The sequence below is a fragment of the Chelmon rostratus genome, chromosome 4 (genome assembly GCF_017976325.1).
Source record: "Chelmon rostratus isolate fCheRos1 chromosome 4, fCheRos1.pri, whole genome shotgun sequence".
NCBI classification, from domain to species: domain Eukaryota; kingdom Metazoa; phylum Chordata; class Actinopteri; order Chaetodontiformes; family Chaetodontidae; genus Chelmon; species Chelmon rostratus.
This window is the reverse complement of record NC_055661.1, coordinates 22,295,746-22,316,904: the sequence shown is the minus strand read 5'-3', so window position 1 is coordinate 22,316,904 and position 21,159 is coordinate 22,295,746. Positions and strand designations below refer to the sequence as shown.

At 42.3% G+C, this 21,159-nt stretch overlaps 2 protein-coding genes across 2 annotated transcripts; both read left to right on the top strand.

Annotated features, from left to right (window-relative positions):
* The first annotated feature begins 1,953 nt into the window (after positions 1 to 1,953).
* Positions 1,954 to 6,461, top strand: fstl3 (follistatin-like 3 (secreted glycoprotein)). Its single transcript, XM_041934855.1, has 5 exons — positions 1,954 to 2,152; positions 2,594 to 2,779; positions 4,440 to 4,655; positions 4,750 to 4,977; positions 5,081 to 6,461. Exons 1-5 carry the CDS (start codon positions 2,083 to 2,085, stop codon positions 5,131 to 5,133), a joined length of 753 nt encoding a protein of 250 aa, XP_041790789.1. The 5' UTR covers positions 1,954 to 2,082; the 3' UTR covers positions 5,134 to 6,461.
* An 8,503-nt stretch (positions 6,462 to 14,964) lies between these two features.
* LOC121605643 (E3 ubiquitin-protein ligase RNF126-like) lies at positions 14,965 to 21,077 on the top strand. Its single transcript, XM_041935645.1, has 9 exons — positions 14,965 to 15,065; positions 16,355 to 16,413; positions 17,060 to 17,120; positions 17,557 to 17,792; positions 17,912 to 17,980; positions 18,082 to 18,151; positions 18,294 to 18,387; positions 19,071 to 19,186; positions 19,302 to 21,077. The coding sequence occupies exons 1-9, from the start codon at positions 14,991 to 14,993 to the stop codon at positions 19,485 to 19,487; spliced, it is 966 nt and encodes a 321-aa protein (XP_041791579.1). The 5' UTR covers positions 14,965 to 14,990; the 3' UTR covers positions 19,488 to 21,077.
* The last annotated feature ends 82 nt before the right edge of the window (positions 21,078 to 21,159 follow it).

Here is a 21,159-nt window from a genome sequence, read left to right as displayed (position 1 = left end):
TGGAAATAAAATTGATAAAAGAGTAAATAAACCCCATTGCAAAAAACCTGCCCACATTCGCCACTAGATGGCAGTGGTGTTTTTGCCTTTTCTGCTCTATTAACAGGCAAATGTACAGTCAAACCAACAAAACTCCACACCTGCCCTGACAGAGATGCAGTCAGTCTATTTCACTTTAGACACAGTTCACCATGGGCTCCTTCAATTTCATGCTACCCCACAGAGCCCGACCACTTGAAAGAAACAGAGAAAGAGAGATATTTCTCAAAGATAGGACGCAGTAAGCTGCACCCTAATAAAGATCATACATTAGTGGGTGCCCCAAAGTCCCCACCATGCTGTATTCATTTGTATGGCTCAGCAGTGATGATCCAAACCATATGAGGAGCTGAGTGGATCTGCAGAGACCCAGTGGAGAGGCAGGCCACCCACAGCCATCCCTCACTGCTCTCTTTCCTCCCCTCCTAGGTCAGGCAGCATTCCTTCAGTGCCCTGGGGATCTCCGCTGAAGGAGGGAACATCATTCACAAAGACTCAGATACTACAGCATATGCTACCATCATTTCCCCCCCCCCCCCCCCCAACGATCAAAAGGGAACATGAAAAAAACGGTGACAGACGGATGGGCAGACTCACATTACTTTGGCATCAGTAGCATACCTCTCAGTGTCAGAGGTGAATGAGTGCAGGAGGAGAGACGAGCAGCGCAGATGTTCTGATCAAACATGATGATAATGCGGATTCGCCTGTAGCCACCTGGTTTTTGAAGACTGGATGGTGTTAAACAAACATGCCTGTCCCTCTGGTAGACAGAAACTGTATATCTATCCACAGTATTTCAATGTTTTCAGTCTCGCTCACTGTGGCTGCCTGTGTATGATCATAGACTAAAAATGAGGGGGCAGACATGAATGTTCTTGATAAGCTCCAGCATAGTCGTGTTTATTGAACTTGATATATTGCTCAAGGGCAGACCACCTTCACTCCCACTCTACCCCTCGTCTCTCAGTATCATTCCAACCACAGCTGCAGAAAGAAATATCCGCATTCATTGATTAACCCTGACAACAAAAATGAGGAATGACAGTGTCGGAGAGGTGAAAGGCTTTATGTATTCAAGGACCGCTATTATGCATATTTTTAGACACTTGAAATTCACTTGATTTAGCATAATATGGCCAGAAACCATTTTAGAATAGCCTCAGAAGTTACTGTAACCGCTCTGCTGCGGTGGCCCTTTCTTTCTCCTGCATTTGCACTACAGAGAAACAGAAATTCTGGTCAGTGCTGGATCACATTGCCTCAAACGATTATTTCTGAACACAATAATGAGATAAGAAGAGATATCAGCATGGAATTTCTATAGGCCACTTTTCCCTCCGAAACCACACAGAGCAGCTTACAGACGGAAAACTGCCATAATTGAACAGTATGTTATTTATGAGGCGAATGGATACGTCTGAGCTTTGCCACATTAAAGACAGAGATGAGACAAAACAGAAGAAAACATTCAGGACCCACCACGCAAATAGAAAATAACTGTGTCTTATGAGGTCACATTCAGAGGTTATTATGCAATAAAGTTTTTCCCCAAATACCTGAGCAGCTAATTCAATTAGTCTATTCAATAAGCTGAATGAAAAAAAGGTAATTTAAAGTTTAATAATGAAAAGGCTAACCTAAACCCCATTCTAAATCTTCTCCAGGACTTAATTAGCCTTTAATTAGTCTAATATGGTGTGAAAATGTTTTGTGAGGTCATATAAGTGCCCAGCGTCTGGCGCTGGAGGGCATGGATCATTTCCCGACTCTGGAAATTGAGTCAGAGTCAAACTGTGTCCTGCCCTGGCTTATTACTGGCTGAGAGGATCGCCCATCCCAGCAGCATAATTCCATCTGGGCTAAATATTTATACAGAGGGGGAACGACATCACTTATCCACAACACGTTCATTCACATAAGGGAGAGCTACTTCCAGAGTGGACTTAGAGTGATCCGCTCTGTTTGGAACATCACTTCTTCTTGCTGGTATTTGCTTAGACAAGCTTCCAGAAAACGGGTTTGTACCAACCAGAGAACACAATGAGCTTCTTCATCTATGCTTTTGGAGTGATTCTCACTTTGTATCAGATTGGGAGGAATCCTGCCAGTGGTGAGTGGACTCTTTTGTTTCTTTTTCTTGTGAAAACTTAAGACCCTGTTGTAACGTGTTTTTAAGATGACTGAATGAATGAATCTTCCTGCAGTTACCAGAAGGATGAGGTACTTTTTCCCCCCCATAATTCATAACTATGCGTCATTTACCTCAGCCTTTTGGAAAAAAAATAGCCTATCCCTCTGTTTTAAATGTGTTTTCTTTGTCTACTTAGTAAGAATATACACAGCTAATATATGTGAAAACATCTTAGCAGACAGGTGCTACATATTAGCATTTTCTAATAGATAAACACAATACTTGAGCTTTATAATTAGCCATTTATTCGTTAATATTGACGAATAATTCGCATTGCTGTGATACACTTTTTATGTGTTATGTGTAATTGAACTTATTTACTGTATATTTTTATATATTGTAATATGTCATTATCTCCAGCTGGGATGTGCTGGCTGCAGCAGAGTCAAGACCAAAGGTGTGACATGGTGCTGATGAGAGGGGTGACCAGGGAGGAGTGCTGTGCCGGGGGACGCCTGGACACAGCGTGGTCCAACACCAGCCTGCCCATGAATGAGGTCAGCCTGCTGGGCTTCCTGGGAATTGTCTCCTGTAAACCATGCAAAGGTAAACAAACAAACCTTTAAAGAGCAAGTTCACTGAATCTGCCAAGTAGAAGGAATCAGTTACTCACGCTTTGTTTTATCACAGCAGAGCATAGTACGTCATTGCATGTAACCCAAAAGTTAAATGTACTAAAGTGCTTTAAGCCCACAACAGTCACGCTATGAATAAACATAATAAATATATTTCACTGGACTCAAGCTGTCAGTGCTAGTTTTAAGGTAAGTATTTGTTTTAATCACTGCTTAGATATCATCATGAAATATCACAGGGACAAAATTGGCTATGCCACAACACACAATAACACTCTGTGGGGAGCTAGTGAAAGTTAATTGAAACCACGTCATTTGTGAATCAAGATATTTACACAATGGGTTCCCGGGGCAGCCTTCTAACAGAATGCAGACGTGGATGGAGGAGAGGCATTCCACATAACTCCACCCAGCTGTCCTGAGAAGCTTCCCCTCCTGGAATCTCTACAAGGTTCATTCAGGTTCACTTGCAGATAAAGTCTGTTTTCATAAGCAGCATTACACCAAGTGATCACAGGCCAAAAATGTGAATTTCTCCATGCTGATAAGTCCCAGCGAAAATCTAGCTACTGGCAACTGCAGCCCCTCGTCACACGGCTTAGAGAAGCCGAGATGTGGATTGTGTTTAGATTTTAAAAAAGCTGCCACAGTCAAAGGTAGCCTAACAGCCTGCACCTCACATAAAGATAAACAGCTAGTTAAAAAGGAGCCCTGTTTGTTTCCATTAGCAAAATAAGAAAATGCATTCCTGCAGGCTGGAATAAATGCCTGCCACATGCCCAGACGTCTGGGACTCATAATGTGCAACACTATCTTGATCACTTGGAATTCTGTGGGAGGAAAATGTCAGTTTCATGAATGTCAATGAAAGTTAAGCGGTCGCTTGTCAATTCAGACTCAAGACACCTACATCATACCTCGTTTGCATTCCTTCACTGGGAGACACGGAGGCGATGGAGAGAAAATGTATAACGAGAACGGACAGTGAAAGATGGAAATCAACCAAAAGAGAAAAAAAAAAGGAGCAGCTCAGGAATAAAACAGGATATTGAAGCGCTGGTTGAGACAGGAAATAAGAAATAAGTTCTTTTTTGTTGACAGAATCCTCAGGACTCAGGCATCATCTCTAAAGACTCTGAAAGGTCCTGGGAAGAGACCTGTGTGCATTGTCTAATGTTGACTCTGCACTGTGTAGGATTACAGTTCCTCCTGCGCTTTGACATTATGGGGTGTCAGAGCAGCCCGGGGCTCCCTCATTTCTCAGCTTGTAAACTTCTCTGACAGCTATTTGAACTCCGTCTACCTCACAGCCCCTCCATCCCTCCGCAGGAGCTTAGCCCAGTCTGCGTGCAGCCGTACACATAGATCTGTTATGAAAACACGCCAGCCTCACATTCCACCAGGCGAGACACCCCTGTGTGTAATGGTCAATAAAGAGATGTGATTATTGTAAATATTATGCAAGGTGAAAATTGTGTTATGGTCTGGGAAAACCCCAGATCTCGAGCTTGTTTTGTATGAAAATGCCTGCGGATCACCTGATGTCTGCAGACTTGTTAATACAGTAACATTACACTGACACTGCGCAGTGCTCGTATGCACATATGAAACCGCTCGCTGTGCTTTTGCAGAGACTTGCGAGGGAGTCAAATGCAGTCCCGGGAAGGTTTGCAAAATGAAGACGGGAAGGCCCCAGTGTGTGTGCTCTCCAGACTGCTCTCACATTTCCCGGAAGCACGCTGTGTGCGGCAGCGATGGGAAGTCGTATAAGGATGAGTGCTCTCTGCTGATGGCCCGCTGCATGGGACACCCGGACCTGGAGGTCATGTACCAGGGAGACTGCAAAAGTAAGCAAGATTCATCAAGTTTTATGCACAGCAGCAAAATGTCACACAGTTTTTTTCTTCACTAATAATTCTTCTTTCTTCATGCCCTGCGCAGAGTCGTGCTCCAACGTGGTGTGTCCAGGTACCCACACCTGTGTGACTGACCAGACCAACAGCGCCCACTGCGTCATGTGCCGCACAACCCCTTGCCCAATACCCATGCTGTCTGAGCAGGCAATTTGTGGCAATGACAACATCACTTACCCCAGCGCCTGCCACCTCCGCCGGGCCACCTGCTTCCTCGGCCGCTCCATAGGAGTCCGCCACTATGGCCACTGCAACAGTAAGGCTACAAAAACACCTGTCGCTTCCTCGTTGCATCTGTCTTACTTTGTCTTTAACAATATATGTGGGCTGTTATAGATTTTGACTCTCCTTTTGCGCAGGTCCCCCTCGGAAAGCTTACGATCTGGAAGGCAGTGAGGAAAACGCGGTCTAGACGGGCGCCTCCTGACACAGCCGTTTTTCAAGAGAAGAGTTCAGCGACAAACATTTCCAAGTGTCACACCACTAGCTTCCCATGACGGCCCCTCCCCTTTGTACACAGAATGACAATAGGTTTGATATGGAAGACTTACAGTAACTGCGTGAGTGTAACTGCCTCTAAAAGAGCTACAGAAGCAATTTGTGTTAATCTTGTGTTAGTTTGGGAAAAAGAGGCAGGTGAACACGTTTCTCGGGATAGAAATATCTCATGAGCTCTTTGGGAGATGTGTGCATATTGTAAATAGAATACCATTACTATTTATTGGAGAAGGTATCAATCTCTATTTATGTTTTTATCCTAGTAACAAATCCATATATCCTTCGGAAAGCTGATGCAAAAAAAATGTATTTATTGTGTTTTGTTTATTGTGTATGTACAATAGCGGTCACTGGCATTGGCATTTTACAGCTTTTTTTTATTGCAGTTTTACGGTCTCCCTCTCTTGCCCACAAACAAACAGTTTTCCCTCATAAGCTGATGGAAAACAATGTTAATTTGTTTGGAAAGTTGATACCACTTTAGAGCGTGCCAGTGTGGTTTCATCTCACCAGAAAGCAAGAACAGAACAACTGCAGTCGCGCTGTGTGCCCTTTGTCTGGAGGTGAGGACGGGGCGCAGCCTAAACAAACCTGTATAGTCTCTCTCCCCCCACACATGTTTACTCTGGATGCTGATCCAAACTCTCGGCCACCCGCTGATCACTCAAATTAACAGTGTGGTTGTGTTTGTAGGAGTCCCAGAGGACTGCTGGTTCAACCCCAAACCCTCTACAATACCTCCTCTGTCGAGCGCTTGGCTTTGTTTTCTAAATGCATTTTTGTAGGTCATGCTAGTTCATTCCGTTGCTGTTTTGCTGCTTTCATTTCAATGGATTTTTTTTCAAGAACTTACTGGACAGACTAATGTAATTAGCATCGTCTGAGTGAAAGGAAAATTTAATTTGTCTGAGAACGGGCCGCAGTTTAGGCCAATTGAACATACCTGATTATAGTGCCATCAGAGGTGAGTCAGCCTGTTTGCTGTTGACGCTGGTAAACCTGGTAGATCTCCATACAAATGGCCAACTTCAAACAGTCAAGAGATCCAGTTAAATCTTATAACTCAAAGCAGATGTCTGAAATACTTCCAGTAATCCTTTCAGTGTATTATGGAACATTTCGACGACTCTCGTGTATGTGTACCTACCTGTGTACTTACTGTGAAATTTGAATGATGAATGCATCAACATATTTTTGTATTTTTATACTGCCATTTCAAAACAACATAAAGTTTAATATTTGTCACAAGGTGTCTTCTTTCTTCTTTCAAACATACTTGAGTCGTGGCCACAGAACACCCCCTGCAACCTGCCTCTCCTCTTACTCAGCTCACCTCAACACATTGTCTGCACTCTATTATAACACATTCATTAACAATACGCAGTACTTTACAACTGTGAAACGGCCTCTGACGTGTATTTTATAATATTTGGATTCTTCTAAACTGTGTCACAGTCTTAATCATCGCCGGTTTCAGCCAAATGAGATCATACTCGCACTGTAAAGGGAACTGGACAGCTTTCCTCTCACGCTGGGGTTTGGAGTGTTGGGTCAGGCTCCAGCAGCCAGTTAGATAATGCGTGCGGTGGTTAGACCTCCTCTCCTGTGCGTGCAGTGGCCGAGTCGCCTCTCCGACAGGCCTCTCAAGGCCTCATGCGAGAGGCGACGGGGAATCAAATCCAGGCTGGGTGGCTTTTCTCCTCAGGGATATCCCCCCGCTCTAGCTTAGGTGGGAGGGGACAGGGGGATGGAGGGCGAAGGGATAGAGGGACGGAGGAATGAATGCTTCGAAGTTCCGAGGCCTGGGTACTGACTCACTTTCCTGCGTAAAGTACCTCCCTTGTTTTTCTGTCTTTCTCTCTCCCTCCTCTGAATCCTGCGCTCCGTCATGCTGCAGCATCTGGTTCAACTTTAGGGAGATGTTTATATTCCTGTCCAAGTACCCTTTTATTACACTGGGAATGGAATTAGATGTTTTGTTAGTTCGAACAGGGCAAATAACAATGCCACGAGGGGCTGTTGCTGTGCCCACACGTGAAACACTCAAAGTTGTCTTTTTCAGAAATCTATCTGTGTGTTGTGGGTAAAGTTATATATGATTGATCGATCCAAATAAATTAGCTTGACCACACAGGGATGTTGGTCAGACATGACATCAGTGCGGCCCACCAGACTTATCTGTCCAATAAGGCATGTCTTGCCAGTTTGGTTTCCATCTTTGTGATTAATACATAGAAACATATCCCAGATATTCCATCTCGCCTTAAACTAACAGCACTAAGAGCGATAGCCTTAAACTGCCCAATCTACACCTCACTATGTGGAAAATATAACGTGAAAGCCAATAATTCCCATACCTTTATGAGCGTGAGCCATCTATAAATTCTTCTGCCGCCCACACAATAAACCCACCAAACCAGTGTTCCTTGCCATAGTTGAAAAAAGTGGCAGCTCCACAGGAATTCGCAGTGAACACCCACTACAATAAAGCATTTGCCACACTTTGCGGCGCATATGTTGAAATGGCTGTGGTCTTCCAGTAAAATACACAACTGAACAATAAGCTGAGGCAGCACTTTTGGTACATGTATCTGGACAAACCGTCCGGATGGATAGAAGATAAATGAAATCCCATTTGCTGTTGTCAGTATGACGGTGTAATACCTTCTCCAGGAGCAACCTGTATATCATTAACACACGGCCCCGTGACTGATGCACGACATGATGCGCCTGTGTCACACCATTGGTGGTAATGACATAACCACAGAGTGAACCTATGAGCCATTTCAAAGCTATTCTAATTACACTCAACATGAGACCTCAGGAATTCTCTGCCCACTTTGCTCCATATTTCATCCCTTTTTTCTACATGTTATGGTCTGTGGTGCGGCCAGTGAGGGGTCAGCCTCACTTCCACTGGAGCACAGCTGTGTGTGTGTGTGTGTGTGTTTGTCTGTCTGTTTGAGTGCGTGGGTGTGATTGTGGGTGCTTCTCTCCTGCTGGAGCTCACCTGTTATAAGCATGGGATCAGTCACACACACATTACATCACAACCTCTGGCTGAGTTGTTTATATCCCTGCAAACACATGGGGTTATAATGTGACGCCCACACTGACATTTCAGGGATGCGTAATCATCCTGCCCCTGATATGTCGAGCGTCTTTCTCAACCACGTCCACATGGTATCATTTCCGCCAAGTTGCCTTACTACTTCCAGTAAGTTAACAGCCAGCATTTAGATCTGAAATGATGTTGTGATGAGACCAGGCGCTGCGGAGTGTTTCGGAGACCACCCACTCTCTGGATCGCGCCACTGGATTGTAAACAGCTCGGTCCCACAGCTGAAACTAATAGATATCAGATCCATCACTCCATCACAATCTATCTGCCTCAGACATTATTTCCCAGACTTGCTTTGTTACACAGCGAGTCTTTTAATTTTCCACATGCCTGACATTTAACTTTTGACAATTGCACTGCACTGACACAACAGCCCACACTCCAGTCTTATAGCTTATACTGCTGCAGACGATGGATTTCTCCGAAATGCTTTTTATGATCTCTGATCTGAGCTCATGTATATTTTAATGAGGCGTATCAGACGAATTATCATCCAAACTGTCATCATAGATGAAGACTCATTTAACAGTTCTCAGACATGACAACATTCATGCTTTTCGAGACTCAGGGTGGAAATGTTTGCCAGGCTAGTGATTCATTTGCAAAGGCTGCTGTCACCACTTTAAGCAACAGTTGAAAATCCAGGCAGGTTTTCTGCAAAGGAGCAGAGTTTGTCAGCGATTTGGTCATGATCAGATCACCACCAACAAATCAGCAGAGTTAGGAAGTTGTGCAAATCCTAATTGTCCCCAATTATTCTTGGTGAATTGTTTCACTTCCTCGTCATGACCTCTGGGACGGCTTCTCTTCTGGCTCTGTGTGTGGTCTGGCCCGCAATGCGAGGACAAAGTGCTGGGAATACAACAAAATATACTGTAAGGTTCATATGAATTTTTATCTAAGATGAGGTCACTTGGTTACAGTATTCAGTCAGTATGTGGGTACTGCCAGAGACTCCTCAGGGGTTTTAAAGTGTTTGGGAACGCGTGTGTCTGAGACAAGTATAGTGTGAGATTGCTGCCTGCCCTGTCTTGGCACTGACGAGGTCACTGAATTAACTCTGGTTTGAGTTCATGTTGAAATATCAAGCCACATAACTGAAAAAAGTCAATGAAGTGTGATAATTGGGCTGCACTTAGTTCCCAAACTTGACTCAAATTGAGTCCAATTGTGCAATTTGAGGCTTGGAAAATTACCAGGCCATGACCATAATTTCACATCAGCTTTGCAGGTGGCTCTCACATAGGAGCAAGACACAAATACCTTTTTTTTTATAAGCCTTGGCCCAGATACCTACTTGTTTATAATGGAAAGTTGGTCGGTTATCATGGAAAGTTTGTTGAACATTTAATTTGCCGTCATGCGTTACGGTATGCCATGCAAATTCAGCAAAGATGAGAGTGAGTTTCCTCGGTTTCGGGTTTCATTCGATTTTATCCGCTTATTATCAACAGCTTCTCTCAGTTGAACAGCTACAATAGCCACTAGGACACATGTAATTAAATCATCTGTTAGACGATCCCCTGCTTGTTGAAGTGGGACAGTGTACCACAAATGAACTCGGGAGGCCCATGTGGTATCCATTCCTCCAGACGGTCGAGGAGTGACTGCACCCATGCATTGTGTTGTTAGCCCCAGCGCTGCTTGGTGTGGACTGTTTGAGGCTATGAGACGTGCGACTGGGTGAGCAAATACATATGCGCGCGCTCACACATACTGTACATACTGTCTGCACGCAAAATGTTCAAACAGCACACTCACACACACACAAACAGACAGAGATTTACACATACACACAGTGCGTGCCAAAAATAACAGTTGAGACACTCCTGTAGGGAATATCTTACACAGGCCTCTTCTCAAACACACTTTGTAATTGTCTTTTTTTCACACTCAGCCACCTGCTGGGGAATTTCTTGTCGAGATGAAACTTCTCGTCTCCTGTGGAGGTTTGTGCTTGGTGTTGCTGTGTAGGATCGGCTGGGTAGAACAGATAACACTGTCTTTCCAGCACGCCGTCTCTTGTGTCTTTCGTTTTATGTGCTATCACAGATAAGACTTGGGCCATTCTGACATTCTCAAAATGGCTTTTACATAAGCAGTGAGTGTTTATTATTTAGCGAGACTAAAAGTGTACAGCCACAGCGGCAAGGGACACCAGCGCTTTGAGCTAAATGCTAATATTAGCATGTTAACATGCTCTCAATGACAATGTTAACATGCTGTAGTTTAGCAAGTATAATGTTTATCATGTTTAACTGCTTAGTATGGGGTGTTTGCATGCTAGCATTTGCTAATTAACTACCAATTTTTGAAGGCACCTAATCAAAGGTTAAGGGGTCTATTTGACAGGCCTGGAGGCACGAGGTTTCTGGACTGAAATGCAGACTCAGACACCACAGCAAGGTTTCAAAATCAATGAAGAGTTTATTTAACAAAAGGTGCTCAGGATAATTACAGCTCATACAAAGTATGGCAGAAAGTTCAACAAAAGACGCTAAGGAATAATTTGGAAATGTAACACAAAAAGGGCTCAATCGGCTTGATTAAAGTATCAAATGAAAATAAAGAATAACGCTAGAAAAATACTTTACTAAACTAGGACGTACTTACAAAACAGACTAGGAACAACAACAGACAAGGAGACAAGGATCTAGGAATGCTGGATAAATCACGGCTTGGTACAAAGACATGGCACGAGACAATCTGGCACAGGACAAAGGGAGACGCGGAATATATATACACGAGGTAACAATGAACAGGTGGAGACAACTAGGGCGGAGTAGACAATCAGACAGGCGGGAAACACACCGGGAAGTCAAGGGTCTGAAACGAGAGGAGAGTTAGGTTTCACAATAAAACAGGAAGTGTAAGACAAGACATGACACTCGTGAACAAAACACTTAACAGATCTGACGAGACATGACACTATTATTTTGAGTGTTAGATGAACATTAGTACTAAATTTCACATCGTTCCATCCAATGCTTGTGGAGTCCGGGCCAAGGTGGTGGACCGACCCAGCATGCTGCCAGCATGATTAAAAAGTGTTTAACACTACAAGTCACCCTGTGGGTAAATACAAACAGACCTTGACAGAGAAGGAAGGATTTAAAAGTGGGAAAGCAACAGTATTTCTATCGGCGATGGGTCAGTAAAAGCAGATAAAGTCGAACTCTGCCCAAACATCTGCAGCGAGAGACCACAAACACTCCGCTACAGCAAACGTGGTCGAACCGAAGTTGCTAATTGTGCACATATGTTCCTCTAGAAGCATCTATATTTTGTTAGCTGCCCAGTGATGTAATCCCAAACAGTTATGTACCAATGTATTATGGAGGGATTTTGCTCTGGGACACAAGCAGAGCGGAAAAACACTGTACAGAACAGAAGGGATACCTCCTGCGATTCAAATATGTGTATGTACCGTACATGTCGAGGGCGTGTTCGGTTTATTTTTTTAAAGACAGCTTTGTCCATCACTAATGTCGACCTTTACAGCCTTCTTGCTGTTTGTCCTGGGATCTTAAGGTGTGTGTGTGTGTGTGTGTGTGTGTGATGCACAGCTCTTGTGACACATGGCCTCAGACAGAGTGCGTCTGGAGGGAGAGAGAGTCTTCGATGGGTGGGACTGAAAACAAGTGACGCATGACTAAGAGGCCCAGGAAGTTCCAGCAGGCGGCTGTTATTGCTGAGTGTGTGGGTGTGTGTGTCCGCGAGTGTGTTTATGTGCGTGTGTGTGAGTGCGATTCGGGGGCCCAGAGGGACTGTGTGGGGCAGTCCCGGCTGGAGTGTCTGGAAAAACTCTATGGAGTGACAAAAGCAGCAGTGTCCCTTGCAACATATCTGTCTGCTGCCTTGGCTGCAACGCTTTACTTCCTTTAGGAGTGTGATAGAAATGAAACCGTAAAAATGAGGCTGAAGAAAACAATTATTCTGCTGTGTGCGTCACTGTATGTGGATGTATGTGTGCATGTGCAGTCTAAAAGCTTAATTACAGTGGCAGGAAGACATACAATTAATTACTTCCACCCCTTGCAGTGTTTTACAGCATGTGTTCAGTGTTGCAATCCACATTGCAGCAAGAAAACATCTATTATTTTTATACATCCTCAAAGCAACGTGGTTCACTTGTACAATAATATGTTTTTTGGTCACCGTTTTCCAAATCCAGATTAGTGGTGTCCCAAAATGATGCAGAAGGTCCCTCTGTCTGGTAGAGCTGTTTTCCGCTGCTCACATGACCTGTCTCTGACCCAAAGTCACTCACTCCCCAGATTGCGTGAGCATTCGACTGGGATGGCAGTGACGCACTGGGCGCAGAGAGACAATAGCTTACCTCAGCCAGGCAGACATAGCAAACCTCAGTGCTATCAGACCCTCTCTAATCTCAGCCCATGGGACAGCTGTATCTTTCCTGCTCCCACAAGGCCCGATCAGACACAACGCCGGCTGAGAGTGAGGACATTAGTTCAAGTTCAAGTTCTTTTATTGTCACGTAAACAACAGTTACAGTGAAGCAGTCGCTGGCAATGTGATTCTTAGGCCTTACAGATATAGTTCAGAAAACATATAGGAAAAAAATAGCGCAACATCTAAAATATAGCAATAAAATACAATATGATATGAAATATAAAGTCAAGTATAATAATGAGGTAGCCTGGTGGGTAATAGTAGAATGTATAGACTGGCAATGTAAGCAGATTGCATAGTGACGCAGTATTTTGTACATAATGACAACAGATTGTATAAAGGTATGCACATAAATATATAAATACTATGATATATAAATACACACATTGATGATAAACAGTTTATAGACAGGTAGTAAAATAAGCATGTATACTGTGATGTGTACAGGTATAAACAGGTAGTAATCGATATATAGGACGAGATGTAAGCAGGTTGTGAACAGTAAGTAACTAAGTGTGTAAGCAGGTGGAGCCAGTTCAGTAGAATATGTATGTACAGTCCCAATTAGTATAGTAGAAGTATGGCAGCAGTGGACAGTAGTATCAGTGTGGTGCGAGTATAGTGTCATAATAGGACCTAATAGGTTACAGTGTGAGCTTTGCTATGAGGAAACTCTTATTGTAAGTGATCATGCATATAAGTGAGAAATGAAGCCATGGTGGCAGTGCAATGTTGCATTTGTTTCACTGTTAAGCTGTTACAAGATGCAACAGAGCAGATTTTTCTGCATAATACTGAAACAAAGTAACACAGTGTGTTAGCTGCATAGTTGATAACAATATGAATACAAGGCTAAAGCCATACAATGTATTTCATTCAAAGCAGGACACACATGGCTTGAACAAACGGCACCGGTTGCATTCGTGGGCTATTCGCAAGAGCATAAAAGTGAACATTTGTCAATAAGAATCAGGCCAGACAGCTTGAGAGATGTGATTGGCTGATGGGCAGTCGGATGGGAACTCCTACTTAACTCTCAACATGTGGAGAGATAGACTCCAGTCTTGTGTGACATGTTTATAGCCGTCAATCTGCTGTTATGGTAATCGCATTAAGGATACCTGTAAAAAAGAAAAAAAGAAAAAAAAAAAGAAATATGGGGGAAATTTTAATTTATAACTTAACCCAAAATAAAAACAGACCTGAAACAGACTATATAAAATCAATCATGTCCCCCTCCAGTGCTTATGTAACTAAATGATCTCTGAGACCTTCACTGCTATCTCAGTGCCACCAGATAGCTGCCAGCAAGAACTTGGCTTTGTTCATATTAAAGGAGACAATGTCTTTCCCATGTGGGAGGCTGCTTATTTATTGATTTGTGTCTCAGAATTGACACTTGATAAATTGTTCCGACTACTACTGTCAAATAATACGGACAACAAACAAATCTACCTTTGACACGATGTGTTGCTCGAAACCAGATGCTGCACAGCTTCTGAACACTTCAGGTATGTCTGTTGGGCTCGAGTGGTGGTTGACGGGAATCCAATGGAAAAGTAACATGTGTCAAAATAAATCCAGTGCAATGCCAGATAGCAAAAACACATCTCAGGTTTTCATGTGGATGGGGAGAGCAGGGGGGCCTGAACCCACCGGGGTAAGACATGAGGCCAGTGTACCATAGGATGCCATAACCCGGCTTTCCCAACATGAAAGCCCGGTTATGGCATGAAGATCTCATAAAGTCCAAAGCAGTCTTACCAAGAGTGTGTTGTATCCTTATTCCCTGGCTACAGTGTGAAATACAGTGAAACTCTGTATCACTTGATACACAAAAGCACCACCATGTGGCAATATCTTATAAGACACACAATTGTTAATGGTTCTCATCAAATGTTAAAAATTTAACTCTTTCCAACACAATAAGCATTTTTAAAAAATGCATTGTGTGTGCAGAATTAATCAATATAATATAATCCATTTTAACATTTCACATTAATGTTAGTATGGAATTGTACAATAGCTTATGTATCATCTTTCCGGTAATGTGCCACTTTTACTTTCTTCTAATCAAGGTGGGCATTACCTTTTTTTATTATTATTACAGTTTAATGTTTACAATGATGCAGCGCAGTCGTGACAATCACATGGTTGTCGTATTTTCTAGGATGTTAACATTGACCTCTGCGGTGCTCCGTAGTCCTTCCCCCTTTCTACCTGTGTAGTGGCTAAAGATGGCTGAAGCTCCTCCATGGCCCAGCCGGTTCTTCTGTCACAGATGCTCAGTAGAGATTAGTCCTCGGCTTCCCGTAAGTACCATAGACAGAAGCTAAAAATAGAGAGTTCTGTACAAAGAAAAAACACAATAGTGTTGTCGTTACTTTAGTAGAAATCGTTGAAGCGGCGCGGCCAACTGTTAGCATGCTAACGGTATTAGCTGGCTTGCTACGAAGTCCCGTTTTGTCTTGCTAACGCTACCCTGTGTGTGTTAGCTTGTTATCTAAGTCGTGGATCCATCTGGATGCAAACACCAACTGCTTAGTCACTAACGTTACAAACCAAATACGGATGCCTTTCTTGCACAATTTGTTGCAACGTTTGGTGGGATCATGTGTTGATTACTCAGAGTTTATGAGGAATATTAGCTATATCGGCTAGCAATAACGTTTACTGTCAATTGCAACACTTAATCACGTCTAATGATCGACCTCATGTATTTCTTTTATTATTGAAAAGCTGTTAACACTCCGTGTGCCTTAAGACTTTGTGTAGTAGGTTGTTAATGGTTTCTGTGAATGATCTGGCGGCAACAATGCCACTGCGTCCTTTTCTTGTTTTGCTATTCAGTAAGGCACACAAGTGGCATGTCTGTCACAGGCTAGAATGATCTGCCATAGAGCTGTAAACGTGCCCTTCACAATGTAAAGATCAGCCGTAGGTTTCTGTGGGTTGCTGGCAATGACCTGCGCTCGCATCAACACCCCATTGAGCTGTGCACCTGCTGTTTTACAATTTAAAATAAACCCTATAATAAAGTTATTTTTATTTTGTCATTTCAATCATAGAAAATACAGCTGAATGACATCATGTTTCTCCCAGGATCAGGATAGAAAACCCCCCAAAACATAAAAAAAGCATGGTGTGGGAAGACTTGCTTGCTTCAGTCTTCAGTCAGCATCCTCTAGTGAGCCCTCTTGGTCAGATTGGTGGTGTTACAGCAGAGATCATCTGCAATGTGTGCTCAAATAACTCAGGTGTTGTCTTGCCACAGGAAATGGCACAATTGAGCGTTGCTTGTGCTACAGTGTTTTTGTCAGACCTCCAGACACTTCACACTGCTTTTCTTTGCTTTTCGAGGTCAGGTCTAGGTTTGGTCATGTGAAAAGGATTATCATCTTCTGTCTTCTTTATCTCACTGTTCAGCCACACCATTAGTAGAGTTGTGCTTGACATATCTGATTTGCAGTTTACACATGCCACACATTGATACACCAATGGGCTGTAGCTGTAGTGTTCATCCAAGTGTGTAAAATACATGGTTTAGCTTGTTATAAAGAGCCTAATGTGTTGGTTCTTACTACTTTTTGTATGTTTACAGGATTACACATGTCCAAGGTGTGATTCAGGGTTTATTGAGGAGCTGCTGGAGGAGAGAAGGTTTGTATTAAGTGTGTATTAAATACACCTGTCCTAAACATACATTAACAACACATAATTTTCCTCTGGGCCTTCATTTGTTTGGCCATCATTCCTAACGGTTGTGTTACTCACCAGCATACAGTAGCTGACATGTAGAATCAAAGCAACTTGCAAACCTTAGCTCTACACCAGCACCTATCACATGAGTGATTGTGACCAAGTTCCCAAGTGACAATTTTAAACATGAACATTTGATTTGTCTCTCAAATAAGTGATTCCGATTCTAAGTGTTAGTATGATAAATTTTGTTGCTTGTGCTAATAGTTGCCTTTGTAATGCTGTGTAGAGCAGAACGATTGTTTTCCTTCTGGAGTGGCTCTTCAAAAAGGATAATTAACTTTAAGCACTTGACAGCAGTGGCATGGATTGCAATCTTTTTCTTAGTCAGCTTAATGTTCTATTTTCAACTATTCTCGTGGTATTTTAAGGCGCTACAGTTAAAATTGTGAAATCAGAGGGTGGAGGGGCAAAGATAACGGAAAAACATGTGATATCATAACTGTTAGGGATGATAGAAACTTTGGCCGTGGTGGAAAAAAAATATTTTTTCTTTAATATAACTAGTCAAGACACAACTTTTGTCAACTGTTTATCCCCTGTTTAGTGCTGACAATGGCTCCATGTCTACCATCTCCAGCGGGCCCCAGAACCAGCAACCATTTGAGGTTTCTAACCCTTTCTTTTCTACACAACCTCTCTCTGTCATACTACACTATTGCATAATATTGTCAGAAATTCCTGAAATAGTTTCCATTGACGTGTTTTGCTGATCAAGCACTGGACATAGTAGAAGTGGTCTTAGGGTTTCCACTTCTGCTTTTGTCACTGACCATAGTCTTGCTCTTTATAGAAACATTTCATTGAATGATTGGGAAGTTTTATCTTCATATTTTACTTATGCTTTTTATTAAAGAATACTGGGCTGTACTTTTACTACAGTAAACAGGGAAATTCCGTATCTCAGGTTTCTATCAGGTTGAAATTTGACCTGCCTGTCAACAAAACATAAATATCTGCTGTCCTGTAGAGAAATCACAAAGCTTGGCTGCTTCCTACCATCAAGATTACAACAACCAAATGCTTTCAACTTTTTTCTTCCAGAATGCGGACCAGCACTTGTTTACATTCCCTTCGGGCTATGGCCAGTTTACCCTGGGTGTCTTTGATGACCGCTTTGACTTCGGGGCGGGACTGGGAGCAGAGGACAACAGGGATGCTGAAAACAGGCGGGAAAGGGAAAATGCATCACGACAGCGATACGGTGCCAGGCAACCGAGAAGTCGTCATGGTTCAAGACGACAAGCTGGGAGGCATGAGGGAGTTCCCACTTTAGAGGGGTAAGGAGCACAGTCTAACTGTGGAATTTAAGTTAGTTGTGGCACATTTTAGCACTTTGAAACCAGTTTAGTTTCGCCCTCAATACGTCTGTGTCATAGCTGTTTGTTCTCTTTTGTAGAATCATTCAGCAACTAGTGAATGGAATAATTGCACCTACTGCAATGCCAAATATTGGTGTTGGACCTTGGTAAGTTTCTGGATGAGAATTATATTTAGGCAGGAAACCAAATTTTGCTATGTGACTCCTAACTGTTGTAGTGACTTTTTTTTTTTTTTTTTTAAATAAAGGGGTGTTCTTCATTCAAATCCTATGGATTATGCCTGGGGTGCTAATGGACTAGACGCAATTATAACTCAGGTATTTCTAAGAAACCTTTGAAATTTTTTTTAAACTGATTACTGTACTTAATCAAAATGAGAAGGGCTTGGTTTTTATCTTTTAGAATAGCAAATGTATTTAATTTAATTTCTTTTCTAATCTTTTTTTCTCTTGTCTTTAGTTATTAAACCAGTTTGAGAACACGGGGCCTCCGCCTGCTGATAGGGATAAAATAAAAAGTCTTCCTACAGTACAAATTACAGATGAGCATGTTGGTAAGTTGGAACATAATGATCGCCACTGGTGTAATAGACTGTTTCATGGCCAGTTTCCTTTCTTTTGATATCTTAGACTGAATTATTTGCACATTTGGACAGCAGTTTAATTTTCTCTACAGCAGATGGTTGCATGCTGTTATTATATTGCAGTCTAATTTTCATGCAAGTACCATTTTGCCAGATGAACTGATTTCACGAGGCTTCAGTTTGTAACATTATAAGAATGCTTCATTTAAAGTGTCATGTCATGGATTTAATAAATGAGGTTAGGCATGATTCTGTAAAAAGAAAAAAAGAAAAATGCTGGTGACACAGGTAACTCAAGCAGTGCATCACCATCTGACAGCTGGTAAACGGCATCTTTTTCTTATTCCAACATGCATCATAAATGTCCCGTCCTTTTCTGCTAGTTATGTAATTATTCTAGTTATTCAACGCACAAGTCACAGAAGGTTTTAGAAAGCTGGTTGTGCAACTGTCACTTTGCATAGCTTAAGGCAAGTCAGGCCAGTAGCATCCAGCCCTGACAGATCTGCAATATTTCATGCTGGCAATTGCAGACCATGTTTTTCTAAGTAACATTTAATAATGTAATGTCTCTTTTGTTAAACCTTTAACCCCGAACCAACCGACAGATCATATTTAACAATTTTACATTATAAACATGTTCTGTCTTTCAGCTTCTGGACTGGAATGCCCAGTGTGTAAAGAAGATTACAGCGTTGGAGAAAATGTGAGGCAGCTCCCATGCAATCACATGTTCCACAATGATTGCATAGTCCCCTGGCTGGAGCAGGTATCCGACACCATCCACCTAATGCTCTTTGACACATAGACATTCAGCACTTGCTATCTGAAGATGTGGGGTAAGAATGACGCTGACACGTATTTTTGCCGCTCTTTTTCACCAGCACGACACTTGTCCAGTGTGCAGGAAAAGCTTGAGTGGTCAGAACACAGCAACGAACCCTCCAGAACTATCAGGGATGAACTTTACCTCCTCCTCTTCCTCCTCATCCTCCTCCTCCTCTTCATCTTCCTCTACCCCTCAGTCCTCAAGTTCGACCAGCAATGAGAACTCCACCGATAACTCATAGAGAACCATTTGTCCTTATCACCCTATGAGCTGTTTATAGCTCCGAGGCTGCTGTACTTCAGAGCGGTGACCTCCAGTCTCTCCCTGCTGTAGGGTAGAGACCTGAATGCATCTCGCCAGGAGCACTCGAGCCTGATTCAGGGGTAAGTGATACGTGAGGTCCGTGTATTTCTGCCCGACCTGTTGCTCCCACCTTCACGAGGAATCTGAACAAAGGAAGGGGCGGAGGCCTCGACTGCAGCTTCTGTCAGGGAGGATGTGTGGAAAAGCACGTAAACTTCAAAAGGCTCGATCTGCCTCAGTCACTTCATACGCGAAGAGAACACAGAGGAATCCAAAGGTAGAAGACTCGCGACAACAAGACAGTTGCTGTTCTTTTTTTTTTTTAATCTCCAGCCTTGTATGATTTAAAATGATCCACTTTTGCCAATGAAGCAAAAAGAAATGTACAGTTATTCCTTTTATAAGTGGCATTCATATCTCACAGATAGAATGACTCAAAGTGCACTGGAGTGCACTGTTAAAGTGTGCACTTAAGCTTCTCGTGGTTTGGAAGGATATTACATTCAATCCCTTTAGCTCTCAAAACAAAACGACAGTTTATGAAATAATTTTATCATCAAGATCCTGTCACAGTTTTAAGATTACCTGATGACACAGGTACCATTGTTTGCACTTGAAATTATGCAGAATTGCATTTTTTTTGTGCTGTTTGGATACTGATGTGGATAATCAGTGCTAAATTACACACATAAGGATTTATTTAATTTCATCTTCAACCTACGATGTGGATCAGCTTATAACATAAAACTGCATTTGTGCATTTTAACTTTAAGGTAAATTAAACATTTTTAAAAGTTGCCAGTTGACAAAAATATTGATTTGCAGTATGATTGTGTCCAAAAATATGAACTGCTATGAAAATAAAGATGTGTCAGTGCTACCATTCAAAACTCTTGTAAAGCATTCGCAGTGTGTGTATGTATGATATTCTTTGAAAGTCTAATCATGAGCAACAGTCGTCATGAAATTGAGTTAGATACAGTGGTGAAATTGAGCTTGTTTCAAGAACTGACAGTAACTGCAAACAAATGTGTTTTAATTGTATGTAAACAACCACTGGGGCAAAGTCTGTGTTCTTTTTCTGCACTTACTGTGTGGTGCTGTGGTTGAACACGAGATGGGAGTGAAGTAAATCAAGCAGGACATTTTCCAGAATTTCCTCATTGGTGCAGCATATAAGCTATTATTGAACAAAAAAAAGTCACTTGTTTGTCCTAAAAAAAAAACCAAATAAATAAAATAGTAGTATGGTAAACATTTTTTCAATGGTCAAGTTCTGAGCTATGCCGGTCTGAATTATTTGTCCCTTTAATGACACTGTGCAGGTTCTGAGAACCAAACAAGCATCAACCAGGGAACAATAACATGAGGCAGAACCGCTGGAAGTGATTTCAATGCATAATGCAGTTTTGAGATTGTTTTGTACTTTCAAAGTAAGGCCTGATGTGCAGATAGTAAACAGAATTCATATTATGTCTTTCAACGGGGTACTTGCCTGTTAAATATTATCAATAAGCCAATAAATTCTGCTTCCTTTTATTGTTTAGCCCCGTGGGTGTATTTCCTCTACATTGTACCTCTCTTCTCCTCTGGGGTTTTGGTTCAAAGGC

Bases quoted from the DNA above. Each gene is read 5' to 3' on its own strand.
- LOC121605643 (XM_041935645.1), top strand. From the start codon at position 14,991: ATGGCTGAAGCTCCTCCATGGCCCAGCCGGTTCTTCTGTCACAGATGC. The intron at 17,793-17,911 runs GTAAGGAGCACA...TCTCTTTTGTAG, and splicing joins GGAGTTCCCACTTTAGAGGG to AATCATTCAGCAACTAGTGA. The intron at 18,152-18,293 runs GTATTTCTAAGA...TCTTGTCTTTAG, and splicing joins TAGACGCAATTATAACTCAG to TTATTAAACCAGTTTGAGAA.
- fstl3 (XM_041934855.1), top strand. From the start codon at position 2,083: ATGAGCTTCTTCATCTATGCTTTTGGAGTGATTCTCACTTTGTATCAG. The intron at 2,780-4,439 runs GTAAACAAACAA...GTGCTTTTGCAG, and splicing joins CTCCTGTAAACCATGCAAAG to AGACTTGCGAGGGAGTCAAA. The intron at 4,978-5,080 runs GTAAGGCTACAA...CCTTTTGCGCAG, and splicing joins CCACTATGGCCACTGCAACA to GTCCCCCTCGGAAAGCTTAC.